Raw genomic sequence first — 20,157 nt, 5'->3', positions numbered from 1 at the left:
ACTTCTAGCACAAGGTCACACAGTCAATATAGGAAATGTAGGAGAGAGAGAGAGAGAGAGAGAGAGAGAGAGAGAGAGAGATGGTAAAGTCATATTATGTTTCTTCTTTGATACAAATGTATGATATCCAATAACATCCCACTTTTGTCTCTTTGTTATATGAAGGCTGATACTGAATCTCCACAGAACTGAAACATCGATCATTCTGCAAGATAGTAACCAGTCGACTATATATTATCCATTACTTAACATATGCACTTTAAGACCCTCTATTGCAGTTTTTTTCTTCTTCCTTTGGGGGGTTTAAGCCTTAAGCCTCCCATAAAAATTCGAAAATCAAATATATGTGCACCCTTCTTAAAAAAAAAGATCCCGTTTCACAGCTGTAATAAGATTACACATAAAGTCAAACATATGATATTGATAGCTTCATCTGATTCAAAAAACCTCTGCAAAAACAAAAACATTCAAAAGTTTAGCAAAAAAACAACCGTTTTCAAAATGATAAATAATAATAAAATGGTTCCTGAACACCATCAGCTTAATGGTTTCTGAATGGAACAATGGCTGCTGAAAATTCATTTCATTCACAGGAATAAATTCGATTTTGAAGATGGATCAAATAAGCTCATCAAAATTGTCCTAAGACAAGAAAGCGTTTTGTTTTGTTTTTTTTTTTTTTTTTTAAATTGATCCACTTCAAATGTTGACTAGTGTATATTAAAATAGAAAACGGCTCTTTTCAATAGAAATAATCTCTCGTAATACTTTTTATATTTGGTATATTTATGATTATAAGTGAACATTACAGACAAAAACTTTCAAAAGCAATAAAAAAGAAAATCCTACCAACCCCTAAAATTGGTGTAGAAACACCAACAACCAAAGTAGAAGCACCAAATGAGCATTGCCTTGTAAAACGTACTCCAATAATCTGTTTCATTTACTTTGTGCATTGCAGTGTTACACTGTTGTGCCATCCTAAAACAGGAGGCATGCTCTTTCAGCAGGCAATCTAGTGCATGGCATGGCAGTTTGTTGAGGTGCTGCACACCTCAGCCCTGTTTCAGCAGAGAACTACATCTGCTGTGGCTCCTGCTGAGACCAATGTACAGTACACACACACTCACACACACACACACCGTGTGCTGAACCTGAGCACTCAGCAATGCCCCAAAGCCCAGCATGAAAACCATTAGACCAACCAAACCAGCACAGCAGCCCCAACAGAACACCTACCGCACCTGAGCAACATGTTATGGCTCATTTGGCTCCTTTTCTGGTTGCTTTTTTACTCAGTCTCTTTCATTTTGTTTCAACTCATTTAATTGGTCTAAAAATAACTTATGCAAATAAATAAACCACTAATCAAGCAGATGATTTGAGCAGCTTCTGATGTTTTAAACGAGCATAAGGGTCATCAAAGGGTCTCCTGAGGAATAAGGCTGATTTGAGAGCCCTGCCTGTCCTTGCTGGAACCCAAAGGTCAAATGACAAGTAAATTTTGTCATTAGGCTGCAGGCTGAGAGAGGAAGATCAAGGACAATTATGATGATGATGATGATACAATCGGCGATGTGCAGTAAAAGCGTAAAAAAAGACATTCCCACCCAATGAAATATGATAGCGTTATTTAAATCACTCTGGAAACTAAGCTCTACCTAAACAATAACAATGAAACAAAGAGATTCTTCTTCTCCAGCGAAAAAAAGAAAGAAAGAGAGAGAAACAGATTAAAGAGTCTCAGAGTGGTGCAAATCTCAGACGGAGGATAAAGTAGAGAACCCAAAACAATCCTGCAGTGAGGGACGACTCATCCCGAACAAATCCACTCACATGAAAAAGACTGCTGAGCACACAAACCTTCAGGAGATGTTTTTTGGGAACATCGGTAGAAATGTTTGATAGTCTTTTCTAAATAAAGATTGAAAAAGTTCATATGTTGAGAGCTATTCACCAGGGAAGTAGAACATAACAATATCATGCACTATGTTACAACATACATTGCACTTATCTAAAATATAACAAATATAATCTCAAGTAGAAGAAATTAAACAATAAAATACTTGCATACACACACACACACACACACACACACACGTGTGCTTACAAATACACTCTCACTTGAACAGAAATGGATCAGCTGCAGCAGAGAAACAAAAAAGGTGAGGGTCTGAAAGAGAGGATGGAATCAAGGATAAATGGAAGAAGGCATGAATGAAAGGAAGAATAAAAAGAGATTCACTCACTCTTGAGGATGCTCGCAGACTGCAGTAGCGTGAGAGATTGGCCGCCTCTCCTACACACAAGCAAAGACTGCCACTGTACCACCTCCTCTCCCTTCTCTCTCACATACACACTCTCTCCTCCAGACCAATGCTCTCATTGGTTGGGACTCCAGGGTGGGCGGGGTGGAGTGTTTTACAGTCCCTCCTCCCCCTAAAGTAGTCCAGATCAAAAGCCATGCTGGATTTTCTCTCTTGATGTCGGCTTTGTGTTTTCAATCTGCAGCGTATTAGCTCGCTTAAAGGTAAACATGCCACAAATCCAGCAAATATTTCAGCTTTAACTGCACTTCAAAACTTGCGGATTCCACAAGCATATGAAGGAATTCCGTGCAGATAGGCAGCAGGCTTGTGAAGTAAACACATGTGAATTGAGAAATCAACTGATTGTTAACAGTTGACCGGGGGTCAGATGGAAAGGTAAATACAGGTGGATAAAATTACAGTTACACAGGTGCGAACGGGGAGAGTCTTACTAAGCTCAGATGGTGCTCTGCTACAGCTCAGATGAATTTCTTTTTAATGTTTACCCTAAAATTCCTAAAGAGAAAAAAATCTCAGCCATAAATCAGTGTATTTTACCATTATATAGATTATATAAGAATTACGTTAAACCTATTTAAAGTGAAAACAACGACATAAATGAATCAGGCAAAAATCTAAACTAAAGTCTATCAAACAATTAACCAATTAATTGATCAATTTGAATAGGAATATAGTAAAACCAGTAATATTGTGATATATAATTACAATTTGTATGTGATGCTGTTGTAAAATTTTTTGCTTTGATTTGTTTACTTTTCTAAATAAGAATCATTGAACAATTTTTGCTGTCACAATAAAATTGGGGAAAAATCTTACTAACCCTAAACATTTGATAAAATATTACACATCACACATTTTCCTTTTAATTAAATAATAGTAATTATTATTTAGCCATAGCAATTATTTTAGCAATAATGTATATCATACTTTTATATTATAATTATCTATCTATCTATCTATCTATCTATCTATCTATCTATCTATCTATCTATCTATCTATCTATTTTTTCATTAATTTATTCATTCATTCATATTTGTTAAATCTAAACCTCTGAACCAAGACTCTTCAGCCTCTGCTGTAATTTACAAAAATTGCACCTTTCCCTCAAAAAGCGGCAAAGATCTACTGCACAAGGAACCTTCTAGACAGACGAAAAGCTTTCAACCCCTGCCTGTCTCAGACCTGCATTTCAAGCTGAGAAATTCGAGGAAGATTACAGGCTTTTTGGGATGATGGATTACCACATGTCCAGAGAGAAGATAAGAAACTGGACAGTGGACGTCCATTCAGCGATTCGGTGCTGATATAATCAAACGCGCATGTTAAAACAAGTGCATTCAAAACATCTGTCTTAATTTCACACAAATAGCTGCCTTTACTGTCATGAATGTTGGTTTCGTATCAGAGTGCAGGCAGTCGGACACATCCAGGCAGACGGCCGCCCTTGCGCATCAATCATGCACACACACACGTTTGTGTCAGTCTGCAGTGAGATGCTTTCAGTTAATAGAGGACAGCTTGTGTAGTCTCATTAGCTGCTGTGCAGTGACTCTAACATGCCAAATACAGCTCCACCCGCAGCAGGGGAAAAGAGCATCACTGCGCCAGGAGGTACAATCACAATGTGTGAGCTACAGAACTGGCAGTGTGACATTTACAGGGAAGTAGAGACTGTAAATTAAGCCAGCATCATCTGTACTGTGTCAGCGCACACATGTGCACAAGCTTTTAGCTAAATAATGCTACTGTATCTACAGACTGCAGTGCTGAGATAGGAAGACAATGGTGAGATTGTAACGATGAGTGTCAAGATGTGGTCAGATTAATGAATTCTTGTGCGAAAATCTGTCCATTGTCAGTAGTGTAGAGATCTATAAAGCACTGCTCAAAGAGAAGTCACAGGCTGTATCCTAAATCACATGCTTCCCTACTATAAAGTAAGTGAAAAAAAAGTTAACTATTAACTCTTTAACAAAGCAATCCTTGTTCTAGGTGTATTACGGTAAGGAAAGCCCTAGCTTAAGTCCTGAATGAGTATATATATATATATATATATATATATATATATATATATATATATATATATATATGTGTGTGTGTGTGTGTGTGTGTGTGTGCTGCAGTACGCATGTGTGTAGTCTAAATGTGTGTGTGTCTGTTTGTTTTGTTTACTAAATACAATTTCAGTTATTCATATATTTTTTATAGGTGAAAGAATATGATTATCTGAATGTATTTTGCTTGAAAATGCACTACTTTGATAAAAATGTTGCATTTCTAACAAATTCTGCATTTGCAAGTGGTGATGAATCCTCAACAAATTAAGACAGAATTTCTTTACAAGCAGAAGTTCGGTTCTTTTTTTTTTGATATAATATATTCATATATTAATAGCATAAAATATTCTGAAGGCCGTCAAATTTAGGTGAAAAGCAGCAAAAATGCTGGTGGTGGCTGGCAACTTATTTAATAAATGCTGACAGGGAAAGAGTTAATATTATACAGTACATGTTTAGCAGTCACAAAGTCCTTAGTTTCAAGAAGTACCTACTCAGAGTACGCCATTTTTGATACAGCCTTTTTTTAAACAAGCTGCTTTTTGTTGGTCAGTATTTTGCAAATTCACATGAATATGATTGGAATCTGCATGGTTAACTTTTTTGTCCTCAAATTAAACTCTCGATTGCACAGATTCCTACTGTGGAATATACTTTATCCTAAAGTGACAACACTTTCAAGGTGATAGAGTGGAGTGGTTTGGTCTAAGCGTACATGAGTGTGTGTGTGTGTGTGTGTGTGTGTGTGTGTGTGTGTGTGTGTGTGTGTGTAAACAGCAGTCCAGACATGATGGTCATGTATCCAGAGACTGTGTATCCTCTTGAGAATCTGCCAATAGAAGCTCAGCCAGAGAAAGTCAGCCACAGGGTATCTGGGATTAGGCCAAGCAGTGGCTAAACACTGGCAAAAGTCCACCTCACAGCCTATTAAAGAAATATATACTCCCAAACAACCAAAAAGGATGTTATGAAAAACAACAGTCAAAAATCACAAAACTCACTTGTGCAAAGCAATGCAGGGGTTCTGGTGGTTGCTAAAGTGTTCTTACTTATCGTTAGTGCGTTGCTATGAGATTGCTTGGGTGCTCTGAGCAGTTGAAAAGACATACGCGGTTGTCTTTATGATTTTCTGGTCTATGATTCAGGTTCTTCCTTCAAAGTCTGTGCAATTCATTTTTCTCACCCGCCAGGTAAAAAATTGTAAGCCTGATTGCTTAGAAACGTAATAGCACACGTCTCCTCAACAAGCTGCACAATTTGATGTATAATTCATGTCCAATTCGAGTTATGCACTGAAGTTAGTATTCATGGAATATTAATAATATTCCCGAGGGGAAGAGAGATAACCTTGCGTGACCCTAAAATTACTTCTCAGAAGGTTAAACTAATTAGTTTTGTACAGTCCATGACAAAACAGCCAGAATGAGGTTATAAATATTATAAATCATGTTCTGGAAAAAAACAAAACAAAAAAAAACTTCTCTCTCAATGTTGCCCTTTAAATTACCAACACGACTGAACTTGAATGAATGTGGCACAATCTGTCATAACAATAAAACAATAGTACTGTAGAAGATTCATTCCCTGTGGAAGTTGTTCAGATGTTTGCGCTTCATTAGAAGGAATGAGATGGAGGAGAGCAGAGGTTAGTCATAAATCAACGGGACACAAAATATTAGAGTAAAATACTCATTCATAGAACTCGGCTATCCAGTTAAATGATTAATGACCTGTTAGCTGCAGATCACGTTCTCTCTCCACACACAAACATTTTTGATGGCACCAGGTTTATCTAAGGGATGTTAGATTTATAGAGAAAGCAGATTTCGTTAATACTGTAGATTGTTGACGCACACCAAACAGGGAGGTTGATTCTCAGTGATGAGAAATTCATTGTAGCCTATCCTGTCTGCGTGGGTTTAGTAAGCTGCCTGTAACCAAATGTTAGCTAATTCTGTCTGACTTACTTTTACAGAACAACCTGTTTTTCCCTAAATCTAAGAAAACACGCTTAAAAATGCCAAATGTGCTTAATTCAACATTCATTCTCTGAAAATAATACTTGTATTGGAAAAAAAAATACTGATTTAAGAAATAGAGCGATTTAAATTGTAATTAGCTTCATATAAAAAAAGAGCATAAATGTATGATATGTCCTCTTTTGGATGGTAAAGGTAAAGTGTGTGATTGTGTGTGTGTAAAGAGTACCCTCAGGTGTTCTTGGCCTGTCATTGGCTGTCTGGCTGTCTGTTGAGTTTAGTGTATGCACACTGGTGATGTCAGTATGTCCCCACAGTGGCCTCAATCCTGTCTACCAAAAAGCCACATTAACAAAACCACACAAACACAAATGAAGATGTCAGTTCTGAAAAACCTTTTCAAAGTCTACTTTTCTTGGTTTTAAAATGGCAGCTAAATACTTTAATGTGTTCTGGGAGTAAATAATTTTTTTTTTTAGGTCAGTTAGCACTGAGGGACGGCCATTAAAGTATTTTCTGTAGACCTTCTGCAATCTTTTCATTCTCTCAGGGAACAGAAAATGGTCTGTCAGTCAATATGTGGATCTGTGTATGAGTTTCAGTTACTGTGAAATTACTTTGCTGTACCTGAGGGCACTCTGATAAAAATCGCATGTAATCATGTTTCCCAGAGAAGGTAAACAAGCTAGTCAATGCAATCTGACCATGGTTAAATGATCTGTCTACCTTCTCTCTACCTGTTCGGCCTAACAGCATGGAGGATATAAATTGAGCTCCTATAATGAAAAATCTGTTTTTCAAAGTACATGTGGCTCTGCAAAAATAATAAATAAATAAATAAACATTTACATAAAAGTCTTGAAAGCAGAGAAGGAAGAATCTTACATTTCACATTTAGGTGCAACATGTTAATGTTTCAAAAACCAAACCCACTGAATCCACATAAACCTTTAATTTAATCCCCAAATAAGTGATTTTCCTTTAAGAGCAATTTCAGGTTTAGTAAATGTCTCAGTAAATGTTATGCAATTCATTTTAATGAAATTTTAATCCATCAATAATCCTATGGAAACCTGTCAAATCGTAACTAAACATATAAAGATAACCCTCCAAGGTTTACCAAACGGTCAGTCAATTCTTGAGAAATATCTGAAGTAAAAGAGTCTAGTTCACGCTTTGATCTGACAGTCTATACGAATGTCAACTTATCTAGACTATGATTTTACTCGATTATCAATCCATCTTCAGTGTTGTGTAATTTTTTCTTCTATCGTTACACAGTGAGACTGTCGTATTGCAATGACTCGGGGAGTTGCTAATGAAAAGGACCCCTGGAAAGCCCATCTCAGCAGTCCCACAACACTCCTGGAGAAAGTGCAAGCTTGCATTTACCCTTGCACCTTAATGAGCTCAACCTCCCCAGAATCGATCCTGAGAGCATCAGGGGAATTGGATTGAGCCATGAAGAAAAGATCAGCCTAGTTGGAACCACGACTCTATGACTAAATACTCATAACGCTGACTATTGCAAACTTGTAAAAGCGCCTCCGAACTTATTGTGAAAAAACCACAAAACGTCTATACTAAACAGTTTTGCATAGTGGGTACACGGCTATATTGCAAACAGAGGAAATTGCCATTAGAATTAAATATTAATGCCAAGAGAATCGATTTTTGTGGATTCACAATACCCCTAACAAAGGCTTGGTCTGCAAAAGTTCAAAATTATCGTACAACTCAGCCAAAATTTTGCAAATAACAAAAGGGGACTGAGAGAAAGTTGGGAGTTACTGGTCCAGGAATAGAACAGAATGTCAACAGTTGTTGGGAGCTGCTCTGGAAGCCTCTGATGACTCTGTCTCCTGCCACCATCTGAATAAAAAACATTTCACCTCCTCCATCTGCTAAAGCAGTCCTCATGACCTTATTTATGGACGGGAAACCCTATGCACTTGCCAAATTAAATCCCCCAAAGCACTTCTGCCCCTTTTGCCAGACATAAATCATCACCTTAACCATGTCTCTACTCCACATATCAAACTACTTCATATAGGGTCTCATCCAATGATATATGCTTTATGGGTGTCAGAAGTTAGAAAATCATCGGTCAGACTGCACTGAACGGATTCTTCTATCTTGAACAATGTCTATCAGTCTCAGTATGATTATAGCAGGCTTCTGCTGTCTTAAAGTCAACTGAGGAACAGCAGAGGATCATATAATATCAGAAAGATGCTTGAATGCTAAAATAATCCATCATGTGTTAGTCATACAGAATGCCTGGTGGTTGTTATGGTACAGGACACTCATGTGCAGTGTTTAATAATACATGCATTAACATATACATTGGCCACAACAAGTATTTGGACATTTAAGTCACACTTAAAAATGCATGAATGCTATTGTATTAAATACAAATACCAAGCTGGAGCTGCAAACAGACTGTACTAATATGTTCAAACATATTAGTTTAGAAAAGTGCTATAGACCAAAAGTAGTCTGTGTTTGTGTGCGGGCTAACATGCTGCCATCATGTGTGTTTTTAGTAAGGGTGTGTTGGTTTCAGCGGGGCAGGTAGTTTGGAATAGGAGAAGATCAAAGGTGGAGGAGGAGGCGAGGAGAGGAACGGAGACAGTGAGCAGTGCAGTAAGACAAGCATGGCTGCTGACCCGAACCTGACCCTGAGCTCTTAATTTAGCTCCTATAAGAGACATAAAAGCTAAAAAAAACACCCAGTTTTGTGACTTTTAGTCTATGTATGTTAGCTCTGAGGCCATCTAATGTACATCAGTGGTTATCAGCTCCACATCTCAGGACACACCTCCCAGAATGTTTTAGTTGTCTCCACTAATGCCATTATAAATGAATCAGCTGTTTTAATTAATAAATTAATTAATCTAAAACATTCTGGGAGGTGGTCCTCGGGACTGGAGTTAAGAAACACTGTGGGTGAATTTAAATGATAACATTTACAGACTTTCTCTAAATTGAATTAACACGCAATAATTTCAATCTCCCGTTTATCAACATATTATTTGCATTCTATTATAAAATATAAAAAATAATATAAGGCTCCAACAGTGCTACCATTACTAGTAATTGTGTAAAATAATAATACTCAATATTTTATGCTGAATTGTGCTGAAAAGTCCTTCCATATGCTTCATTATAACAATTAAATACATACTACAATTCAATAATTTTGGGTCAGTCATTATATATATATATATATATATATTTTAATTCATCTTTTTGTATTATAATATAATTATATAATTCAAATATAAATTCTGTTCTTTTAAATGATCTATTCACTAAGGAATCCTGAAAAATGGTTTACACAAAAATATTAATAATTAATAATAAAATAAATGCTGAAATGGCATGGCTGCTTAATATTCAGCTTTGTTACATTGCCTTGTTCCTCCTCTTCTGCAAATAAATAATATATAAATGCAAATGCTATCATGGGGAAAAACAAAATATTAAAATATCAAACACGCTAATAATATTTCACATTATTACTGTTTTTTTTTTTTTTTTTTTTTTTTTTTTTTTTTTTTATAATGCAGGAATGACGCAGGCATAAGAGACAAAAACATCCAAAAATCCTATCACCCCAATATAATCGAATACGTACGATTTAACGCTGATGTACCTAATTTCTAAGTACATTTATATTCAATATTGCTAAAAGGAAAAATGTAAATGTTATAAACTGTCTTGATCTCCCAGGATTCAAATCTGGATGTGTATGCACTGAACAGCAGCCGTCTGTGCTGGACGGGTGGGTTAGAGCCAAAAACAAACACAACAGGAGCCGAGGAGAGTTTATCGAGTGAGGCAGCAGGCAGGGGGAACACAGGATGCACACAGGATTATCAGGAGAGCATGGTCTCTCTCTGTTCCTTTCCCCTGAATGAGAGGCCCATGGTCAGAGCCGCCACTGGGGCAAGAATGAGACCACATTCCTCAGCCAAACTGCAGAGAGTTAGAAGGACCTAAGCTGTGAACTTCAGATCTAAGTGCTCCAACTGTCCCGGAGTTCCCATAAGCCTCAGGCAAAACAAAGGAACTGTAAAATCTGCAGTTCTAGCGGCCGAGTCATTAGTTGTGGTCTAGCTCTGTGCAGTCTGTCTGTGTGGTACTGTTCTTGACCCAGGTGCTGATCACATGGCACAAACCTGCAGTTGGAGGCGGGCCCGGCGTGGGGAGCACAGGGCAAGTTCTGACGGGGTGAAAAAGAGAGGACATATCAGTACACACCTGACCATGCTGCCACATCTGTCTCTCTCACCTTATCACTGTATGAGCACACACTGCAGCTCGTGCTATGCACACCTCATATAGCTTTCCGATATCATAGAGTACATGATCACAATTTAAAGGTAAAGCGTGTCATTTCTGGCACCCTTAGTGGTGAAAGCTGGAAGTAATGCACGTGACTGAATGCTGCAGGAGTTAGCACTTCAAGTGCTTCAAGTTCCTCCTCTGGAAATCAGTGGGTCTTTTAAATTTAGGTAAACGTCTTAAAGGGTTACTCAACCTCAAAATAAAAAAAATGTCCCCATTTTGTTCCAAACCCATAAAAGCTTTGTTCGTCCTCTGAAAGCAATTTAAGATATTTTGGATGAAAACCAAGAGGCTTGTGACTGTCCCATTGGCTGTCAAGTAAATTAGGACAAACAAAGTTTTTAATGGTTTGCAAAAACATGGGGGTAAGTGATAAATGACAACATTTACATTTTGGGGTGGAGTAACCCTTTAAATAAAGTCTGTGGTTAACAAGTTCAAGGTATTCTATTCCATGACATTGAATACATTACCAACCATTTTTTCAGCTTTTACTTATCTTGAAAACGGCTAATTGGGACGATATAACTTAAATATTCTCAAACTTCTTTCTATTTCAAAATGTATTATTTATATTTATTTCTTTGATGGCAAAGCTAATTTTTCAGCATCTTCAGTGTCACATGATCTTTCTAATATGCTAATTTGCTGCTCAAGTAGCAGTTCTTTTTATAATCATAGCTAAAAATTGTTGTTTTGTTAAAACCATGAAAACATTTTTGCAGAATTCATGACTCCAAAGAAAGGGCTGTCACATGGAAAACAATGACACACTTTACCTTTAAGTAAGACAAGCCAGTGAAAACATTCTCAAATCCGAGACTATGTTGATGCACCCGACCCCATCTGAATGGGTCACTGGAGTCCAGAGCAGCCAAACCTCCTAACTGACACTTATCAAACATGGCACCTCAACACTCCAAGGGAACATGCGCTATTCTGTAACAGTCAGGAGGAATAATGAGCGCACCGGGCTGGGCTTGGCCCAAAAATGTCTGGGTGAGTTGTGTTTCTGTCCTGCCTGCAGCTAAAGGTGACCTCTGCACTCTGAGTGGCTCCGTGAGTAAGAAACATGTGACCTTCAGCGACGATGTTTGGTCAGGAGGAGCTGACGGACACTTACCCTCGGGCCGGTATTGGGCGATGATGGTTACCGTCTGACCCGCTCCTTTCAACGCAGCTGCAGCTTGTTCGTGAGTGGCACCTCGCAGATCGATTCCATTTACCTGAAATCAATCGCAACAAAGGCTTGTTACATCAATAGAATCTAACTGTGAGCGATGCTTCAACAGTAACGCTCACCAGAAACACAGATGAAATGATCAACAAGGATACGATGTCTGTCTGATCATTTATTATCGTTAACAAAATAAAAAGCGTTTACGATGAAAGCTAATTCATCGACTGACCTATATTGATGTCTCAAACTGTAAGCAGGCAGCAAGACTGTTAAAGCTCTCTAACGAATTCGTATTTTAAATTGCTTAGAAAATGTGGCATCTTTCAGCCTGGAGTGATCTGGCACAAGAAACGCGTGCTGTGATCTTCGGCTCAAGAAAAGCCTACAGTAGAGGATCAGTGGGTGGCAGTACCCTACAGGCCAGAGTCTGCAACAACTGGACCACAAAGTAATAAGTGTTCCTCCTAAATATGAGTTTGACTAAGTTGTGTGCATCATCAGTTCAATGACCCAATTTGAGCCAGTGAAAGCCTATGTTCAAGCAGGTTGGGGATCTGTATACTGCTGGCACACAAACCTGGAGCAGGTGCTGCAGTCAAAACTGCTGGTAAAGTTGCACTTATTTTTTCTCATTTGAAGGTTTTGCACATAAATAAAAGTATGGTAAATTGTGAAAATCTCTATTAAAATAACATGAAGACTCAAGTCAAATGAGTGGCCTAAAAGATGTTGAGATCAAATATCCAGGTAAACACTATTACTATTTCTTTTATGTATCGCTCCATTACGGACTCTTTCAATTGTGAAAAATGAATAATGGCTGGCAATGGTTGTAGTTCTTATTTATCATAATCATCTTGTTAGTTTTTAAGCACATAGCAGTTTAGCGCACACCACAATCAAAAAGTTTGGGCTTGATTAAGATTTTCTTTCAGTATTTTTTGAAGAATGCCTAAATGCTCGCTCTCAGCAAGGCTGCATTTAATACATTAAATAATAAAGCAATGTAAATGCATTAAATAAACATTTTATTAATTGTTTTAATTATATTTGTTTTCGTATCTTTTAATGATTGTAAAGTTGGATGGGAAATAAAAACTATTTTCAAAATTGTAAAAGCCTTAATTAGAAAAAGTAAACTTGTAAATGATAGTGCATGTGTGTAATTTAGGATTCAAAACAATACATGATAAGTTATGAAGTAATGTTAAACATCGACCTTATGCTGCTCATTAACTGAAAATGTCAGCTCTCCTTTGGAGTCATTAATGTCGCTACAGACATTTCTCAGTGTGACTTCCTTCCTAACCAAAAGAGTTAAGTGTTTGGCATTATATTAGGCTACTAGGCCTAATATAATGCCAAACTAATTTGTTACAGCAGATTACAAGTCGAAGGCTAAGTGCGGGATTATTTAAAATGATTTTAAATGAATGTTTTATGTAAATTAAAATACATCCACGTATTTTCTTGATTAAAACAAAATTTTCAACTTTCTATAATTTTTTATCATTTTCAGCTAATGGAATCTCTTTGGGGTCCCTGGGGACTGGTCTTGCTAGACCTTGAGCAACACGGAGTTTAGGACTACAAACAAGAAGTCGTCAACATGAGACTACAGCGCAGTGGGAGGGGCAGATGAAGTGTGTGTGTGTGTGTGTGTGTGTGTGTGTTTCTCAGCACGCCTGCAGCGTGTCCTAATGCTCATTTAACAGTGTGAACTCAGAAGGTACACCACAGCTATTCTTAGACTCCAAATCAGGCCAGCACTCTATTATCTCTTCCCTCCCTCTCTATTTCTCTCCTCTCCCTTGTTCTTTCTCGCTTTCTAATCAGTGTCCTAAGGAGGCAGACCGTGATTGCTCTCGGCTCAAGTGGCACCGAAAGTAATTGTGGCGGGGATCTGGATTGAGGGGTCTGATTACGACCAGCGAGTCCTGATGAAGCTCAGATAAACATAAATGATGAGATCAGCGACAGGAAATCAGCTTGGAGAGCTTCTCGAGTGGATCGCTGATCTGGATTGTTTCAATGAGAGCTCTAATTGCGCTGTCAATTAACACCATGTAAAAAAAAAAAAAAAAAAGTTACGGCACTGTCTCTGTGCCAGAAACTAAAATTATAAGGGAAAAAAATTAAACCTGATACTGATGAAGTTTTGAGTGATGACTAGACAAAAAAAGTAGTATATAAAAAAAGTGTTTTTTAAGCACAGGTTTTGTAGAATTCACAGGATGATGTGATGGCGCCACCTCCTGTTCAGTACAGGTTCTGCACTACTAGGAATTTAATTTGAATAACTACCTAAAAACATGCATTATATTTGTTCAAAACAAAACATAATTACTAGTAAAAAAAAACTAACATGCATTAAAATTAGTCCAATAAACATTTAGGTATCTTTAACCATAGATGACCATTATTAGAGAACCTAAAGGTAAGTTAAACATTTAAGATCATTTAAAAACCTAGATTTATCAACTAATAACTTTAATATCAAGGGGAACTTGTGGTTATTTATTGTGATTTACAGTTTTGTTTTTGAACACATTAAAGCAAAATATGACACATATCCCTTACCTGACCTTTAAAAAATGCTATACCGCTAAATAGCATACATTAAGATTAATATATCTTATCCTAATTGCTGCGATATTATTTATCCTACTTGCCCTGATATATGCAATTTCTGTATTTTCGAGATGGCCACTTACGGACAGGATCTGGTCCCCTCTCCGCAGCTCTCCGCTGAGGTCTGCAGGCCCTCCTGCGAGTATGAAAGAAACGAAAATGCCTTCTCCATCTTCTCCTCCTACGATGTTGAAGCCCAGTCCGGTTGAGCCCTTGTGCAGAACAATCTTCCTGGGCTCCCTGTACACACAGTTCAGATAATACATCAGCTCAGAGTCCGTAGGGCTCAGCATCTCCACTGACGCGCACTACGCTACTTTGTAAACATACACATGCAATCTACGCGTGCACACACACACGCATCCACACTCTTGGGTCGGTCCAACGTTCTACAACATAGACGAGCACAATAGCTGACACCTATTGGGGACTGCTCCACTTATGTGCTATTTGTCCCATTTCCGCCCGGTTTCCTAGAAACGGAGAAGACGCACAGCCTCACTCACACACACACACACACACACACACACACACACACAATCTCTCTCTCTCTATCTCTCACACACACACATACACACAGTCGCTTCATGACGGTATATATAGTACATTTAAAATAAAACAAAATGAAGAGTTTTAAATGTCAGCATAACATGCCAGTAACATTAAATTAAATGGAAAATGGTAGAATCTATCATTTTAAATGATCTTTTAAGGATGAATCTCATTTTTTTTCCTTTTCATTTCTCAATAATCCTGGAATTTTAAAAATATTACTCTATTTATCAGATTTTGAATGAGAAGCTGTGCTGAAATGCATTACTGATTGTATTAAAATGATCCCAATTCACTTAGCTTGGGCCCTTTCAGTTAGTCATGGGATCCTGACAGTCGGGGCATCATCCTGTCAAGTGTGACCAATCAAACTAAGAGATATCTTGAGCTGTGACACTTCTGTCAGATACACTTGAAATGCGGTGATACACGATCTCCTGAGTTTACAGATGATAATGCAAAGAGACGACACCCGAGATGGAGCTATTTTAGAACAGAAGGCTAATCCGTTAGCGCTGTCTTCTCTCTGACCTAGTTGTGAGGAAGAGGCAGGCCCTTCCTCTCTCTCCCTCTCTCTCTTTCTCCATCACTTCATCTCTCTCCCAGTGCGTCTGCTTGGCTCGCCTCGGAGTGATGATGCTCTTCAGGCCATAAACAGAAACTAAGCCAAGCTGCATCCCATGAAATGTGAAAACACTTTTTGGGCATAATATTTATGTTTTAAGAGCTTTTTTTTTGGATTGGCTAAGTGCGCGGTATAAAACCATAGCAGAACACACACACACACACACACACAAATGGCACTAGAAACAAACTGAAGGCTCTGCCAACCGCTTGCATCAGCTGTTGATCAAACCAACCAATGCCGTTATGTGTCCGTTATCCTGTTTTTCAGCAAATCAGTTACGACTGCTTGGCCAGTGGTAAACAATCTACTTAATATTCATGAGTCAGACTGGCCCTCTGACTACCACTGGCACAGCTCAATGATGAGGATTTTTTAGTTTTTTCTATAGCATACATATTGAAAAATATATACTTTGAAACATTTTTTCACTCAGAAATCGCAAGACCTGCTTTCCATCCGTTCATCCACGATTTGTCTGAGATGTTTTTACATACAGAAAAAATAGCCACATCTTTGAAAATGTATAACAACTTATAGTGTCTGTAACAAAATACATATCTGATATCCACAGACTGCATCCTCTCTTGAGGAAATATCCGCTTACACTCTTTAAATTTGAGGTATCGGTGGCTATTAATACAATGCTGCCTAATACAGTCACCTTTAGTCTATAAATCGCAAACATCAGTTCATTAGATACTCTGATCTTATGATCAGTCTGATGCTATGAAAATAGAGCTCACATGTTAAGCAGTACCCATTACATAAACAATGCTGCCTATTGTTAATGAATGAGTGCAGCAATGAAAGAAAATGCATGACCTGCAATGACTTGAAGCAAAGAACAGCTCCTGTTCTCTTTGCACTTTGTAATACAGCCAAGATGTGAACGTGGGCCATTTTACCACTAGATGGCAACATTTTCCACCCATAGAATCCAGAGGAGCTGAATCTAGCCTGAATCCAAACCGAACACTTCTACAGAAAGCAACACATTCACACAAACAGTTTGAGGCTTATCTTAGTGTCATGCACAGACGTTTCACATTATACTTCAGGATGAGGTATAAAACCATTATTGCACATGCAAGAATTGGGACAACTGAAATGTCACATGAGGTTACGCATCGAACAGCTAAATCCATCTTTACACTGCAAATGCTGTCAGACTATTTAAATGAGGGACAGAGGTGGCATATGTGCTGATTGCTAATTGTCTTGCACAGCTGACAGAAGACAAGACACATGCTGGCTTTCTTGACAATGATAAAGTGTAAGGTAGATCTGATTCTATTCATCTTAACATTTAATAGTGAAAGTAAAAATCTGAATGGAACCCTAATATTATATGATAACGATATCACTCATAAAAATAAAATTAAGATTAAAGTCTACATTAAACAGAAGTTAATAAAACCATAGACTAGTTTTTTTATCATTATTTATTATTATTTTATTTTAAAGATTATTATTTTATTATATATTAATAATTTAAAGATGCCTTTTTCAATTCCGAAGGCACATTAATGGAAAAATCAATTTATATTAAACATTGCAATATTTTATTTAAAAAAAATAATAATTAATTTGATAAAGACAGCCACTACTTACAAATATCGATTTTTGAGCAAGTATTTTTTTTTTTAAAAAGTAATTAAAAGCTTTTTCTTAAAAGCTCAAACGAAACACTATATTATTCTATATTATACAAACATAAATAGCAGCTTATCACTCAGAGAAGCATCTGCGACAGCTGAGGACTCATGCTGATACTAATGATACGCTGATCATTATGTATTTGACACAGCATATAGATTTATTTTGAGTAACGGCTGGCTCAGAGGTGGGTTGAGTGCTCAGTAGCACCCGTCGGCTGTAACCACCCTCATTAAACTCTCTCGATCTTTTTCTTCACATACATTTCTATCCTCCAAACTTCTCCTCTTCTCTCTTTCTCTCCATCGTCTCCTTTCTCTCTCTCTCTCTCTCTCTCTCTACTGGCTGCAAAATGCTGATAGAGCTCCTGTCTGCCTCCCCCAGCACCTCAGTCCAAGATTACAAACAGCTACTGTTTATCATTTCAAGTTCAGAGCCAAATGGGAAAACAAACCAAATAGATTACGCTCGTTTTCAATTCACAATACCTGAGAAGGAGAGGGCGGATTGGCATTTCATATGCAACCCCTCACACATCTTTACCCGCCACCACTTATTCATTGTCACCCCGTGTTATTCTCCCTCCCTTCTTTCTCTAAGCATTCTTCCACTGTAAGAGCGTTCTGAATATAAAAATGTTTCGGAAGCCTCATCTACGTGAAATATAAGCTGTCGTTTCTAATGGGTTGGCACTCTACGCTCCTGTCGGATGCCAAAATAACCACTGGCTTTCAGATTCAACCTCAATAAAGGAAAAGAATTGCAGAGTACCTATGTAATGACCCCCGGCTCTGAAGAAATGGGCTGAAAGCTAAAAGCTGCATATTTCAGCACTCAACAAAGCAAGGAACGCCTTAATGAATTCTTGTTCTTCCACACTGACAGGACTTGAATTTTAGAAACAAATTCTAGTTCGTCGTCAAACTATTAAAACGTGAGCATTAATCCCGTTACCGTCATCTGTTGGACACACACATCAGCAATGTCAGCGATGGAGCTACCGATGCAGCTATCTCTCAAAATATATGCTGTCTTTGGGGTCAAACATGCTTTCAGTGGGGTTCAGATAGCCTAGCCTAATTAATCTCGTTCTGTACACAAAGAATTCAACCATCTGTGATGTACGAATGTATGATGAACATTCTTTTGAACTGCTCTTTTAATGAATCATTCAAAATCCATTTAACCATCCATCATCAATCCTCATAGTTTCACACTCCCTCTATCTATCCATCTATCCATCCATCATGATTCATGAATATCTCATCTATCTATCTATCTATCTATCTTTCTGTCTGTCTGTCTGTCTGTCTGTCTGTCTGTCTATCCATATATCCATATACATGATCTATTTTCTGAGTCTGTCTGTCTGTCCTTTCATAAATGAGATCAATCAATCAATCCAAATCCATCCATCCAATTCATGAACATACAATATGACGCTTGAGGCCAGTCCTTTCAAAGAATTGAAGGATCAAAATCCATCCATCCATCTTCCACAGCAGGGAAAACTATGACCTCTGAAATCAAACCATGAATACCTTATGATCTTCTCTGGTCTTCTCCCAGGCTTTGACACCTTGTGGTGTCAATCTCACGATCTGCCATCAATCGATCAACCTACTCAAACATATCCAAAAGCCCTCAACACAATCAATAGACTTTCATCAGATTCACAGTTTCAGAGAAAACACACAGAGCGATTTCTCGCTCTTGAGCAGAAATGTTAAGACACGTATTGATATGCGCACTTCCCTGCCGTTCACAAAATCGCTCTCTCAGCGAAGAACTGGATGGCCTTTTCACTTCTTAGCTCAATGGAGTCTCCAGATAGAAGCCTCTTCTGCACCTTTGACTGTCAGAATCACAGCGGTAAACTCCAATACACTCAGCAGATGCAATCAAATCTTTTCTGCTTCATTTTCTGTCCCTCTTAAAGGGCAGGATGGGCCCTGTAGAAACCTTTAAGGAGGACACAACTCTAAACACTGAACTTTTGTTATTAAAAACATCAATGTTTTCTCTCCGAGGGAAATTGGCAAATGCTTGGCATATCATGAGAACTACAAGAGTTACAAAACTGGGGCTTTGACAGAAATTGCACCACTGATCAATGTGAGACCTGCATCATCAACTATTAGTAAAGAGAGATGGGGTTTTAAGAAAGAAAGGTTTCATTATTTGCTGGTTCATTGAAGCACATGTCCCACAATGCACTGCAAATGACATTTAGAGAATCAAGAACAAACAACGAATGAAGTTTCACCATAATGTAAACAGTTTTGCTGAAAATCTAACATCCATAGTGCATTTTTCACGCTTGAATAAAATGCCAAAAGTACATTAAATATAAACATGTATTTGTTCTTAGTTTAGCCTTTTTTCCCCACAGTTTTACCAAGAAAAAACACAAAATCTAGTGTTATTTTACTGTTAATTAAATAAAATTAAGATATTTTTAAAATAGTTATATTATTAGGTGACTATTAATTTTTAAGTAAATAATTCTATAATATATCCTCAAAATGCAAAAATTCACCAAAGTTTAAAACTTAGGGTTACCAGTTCGTTCAGATCTCTAGTCTTAGCAAACACCACTAATAAATTAAGCTAATTTAATCTTCATGGCCTCACTGATAACATAAGTTATGAATAAAAGATGAAAAGGCATACTTTAAAAGGTTCCAGTAAATTAGTATTCTCCTCATTACAAAACATGCTAATATACATAAACAACACCTGTCACTGTTAGAAGAAGGTTTAAGATTTCACACTTTGTTATTTGCATTC

At 37.6% G+C, this 20,157-nt stretch overlaps 1 protein-coding gene across 3 annotated transcripts in view; it reads right to left on the bottom strand.

Moving 5' to 3' along the window:
- Positions 1-20,157, bottom strand: part of LOC122352551 (disks large homolog 2) — a 110,536-nt gene that overhangs the window by 21,040 nt on the left and 69,339 nt on the right. For 2 of the 3 annotated variants that reach the window (XM_043249993.1, XM_043249990.1), the window contains exons 8-9: positions 14,615-14,771; positions 11,844-11,946 (exon numbers count right to left, since the gene is read on the bottom strand). In XM_043249993.1, the coding sequence (XP_043105928.1) occupies positions 11,844-11,946; positions 14,615-14,771 (260 nt within the window). Of the gene's footprint in view, positions 1-2,249; positions 2,289-11,843; positions 11,947-14,614; positions 14,772-20,157 lie in introns of those variants that run through there. The other variant, XM_043249991.1, reaches the window with a different exon arrangement.

Source organism: Puntigrus tetrazona, chromosome 10 (assembly GCF_018831695.1).
Source record: "Puntigrus tetrazona isolate hp1 chromosome 10, ASM1883169v1, whole genome shotgun sequence".
Classification (NCBI taxonomy): Eukaryota; Metazoa; Chordata; class Actinopteri; order Cypriniformes; family Cyprinidae; genus Puntigrus; species Puntigrus tetrazona.
The sequence above is the reverse complement of the archived record's forward strand: the minus strand, read 5'-3'. Positions and strand labels throughout refer to the sequence as shown.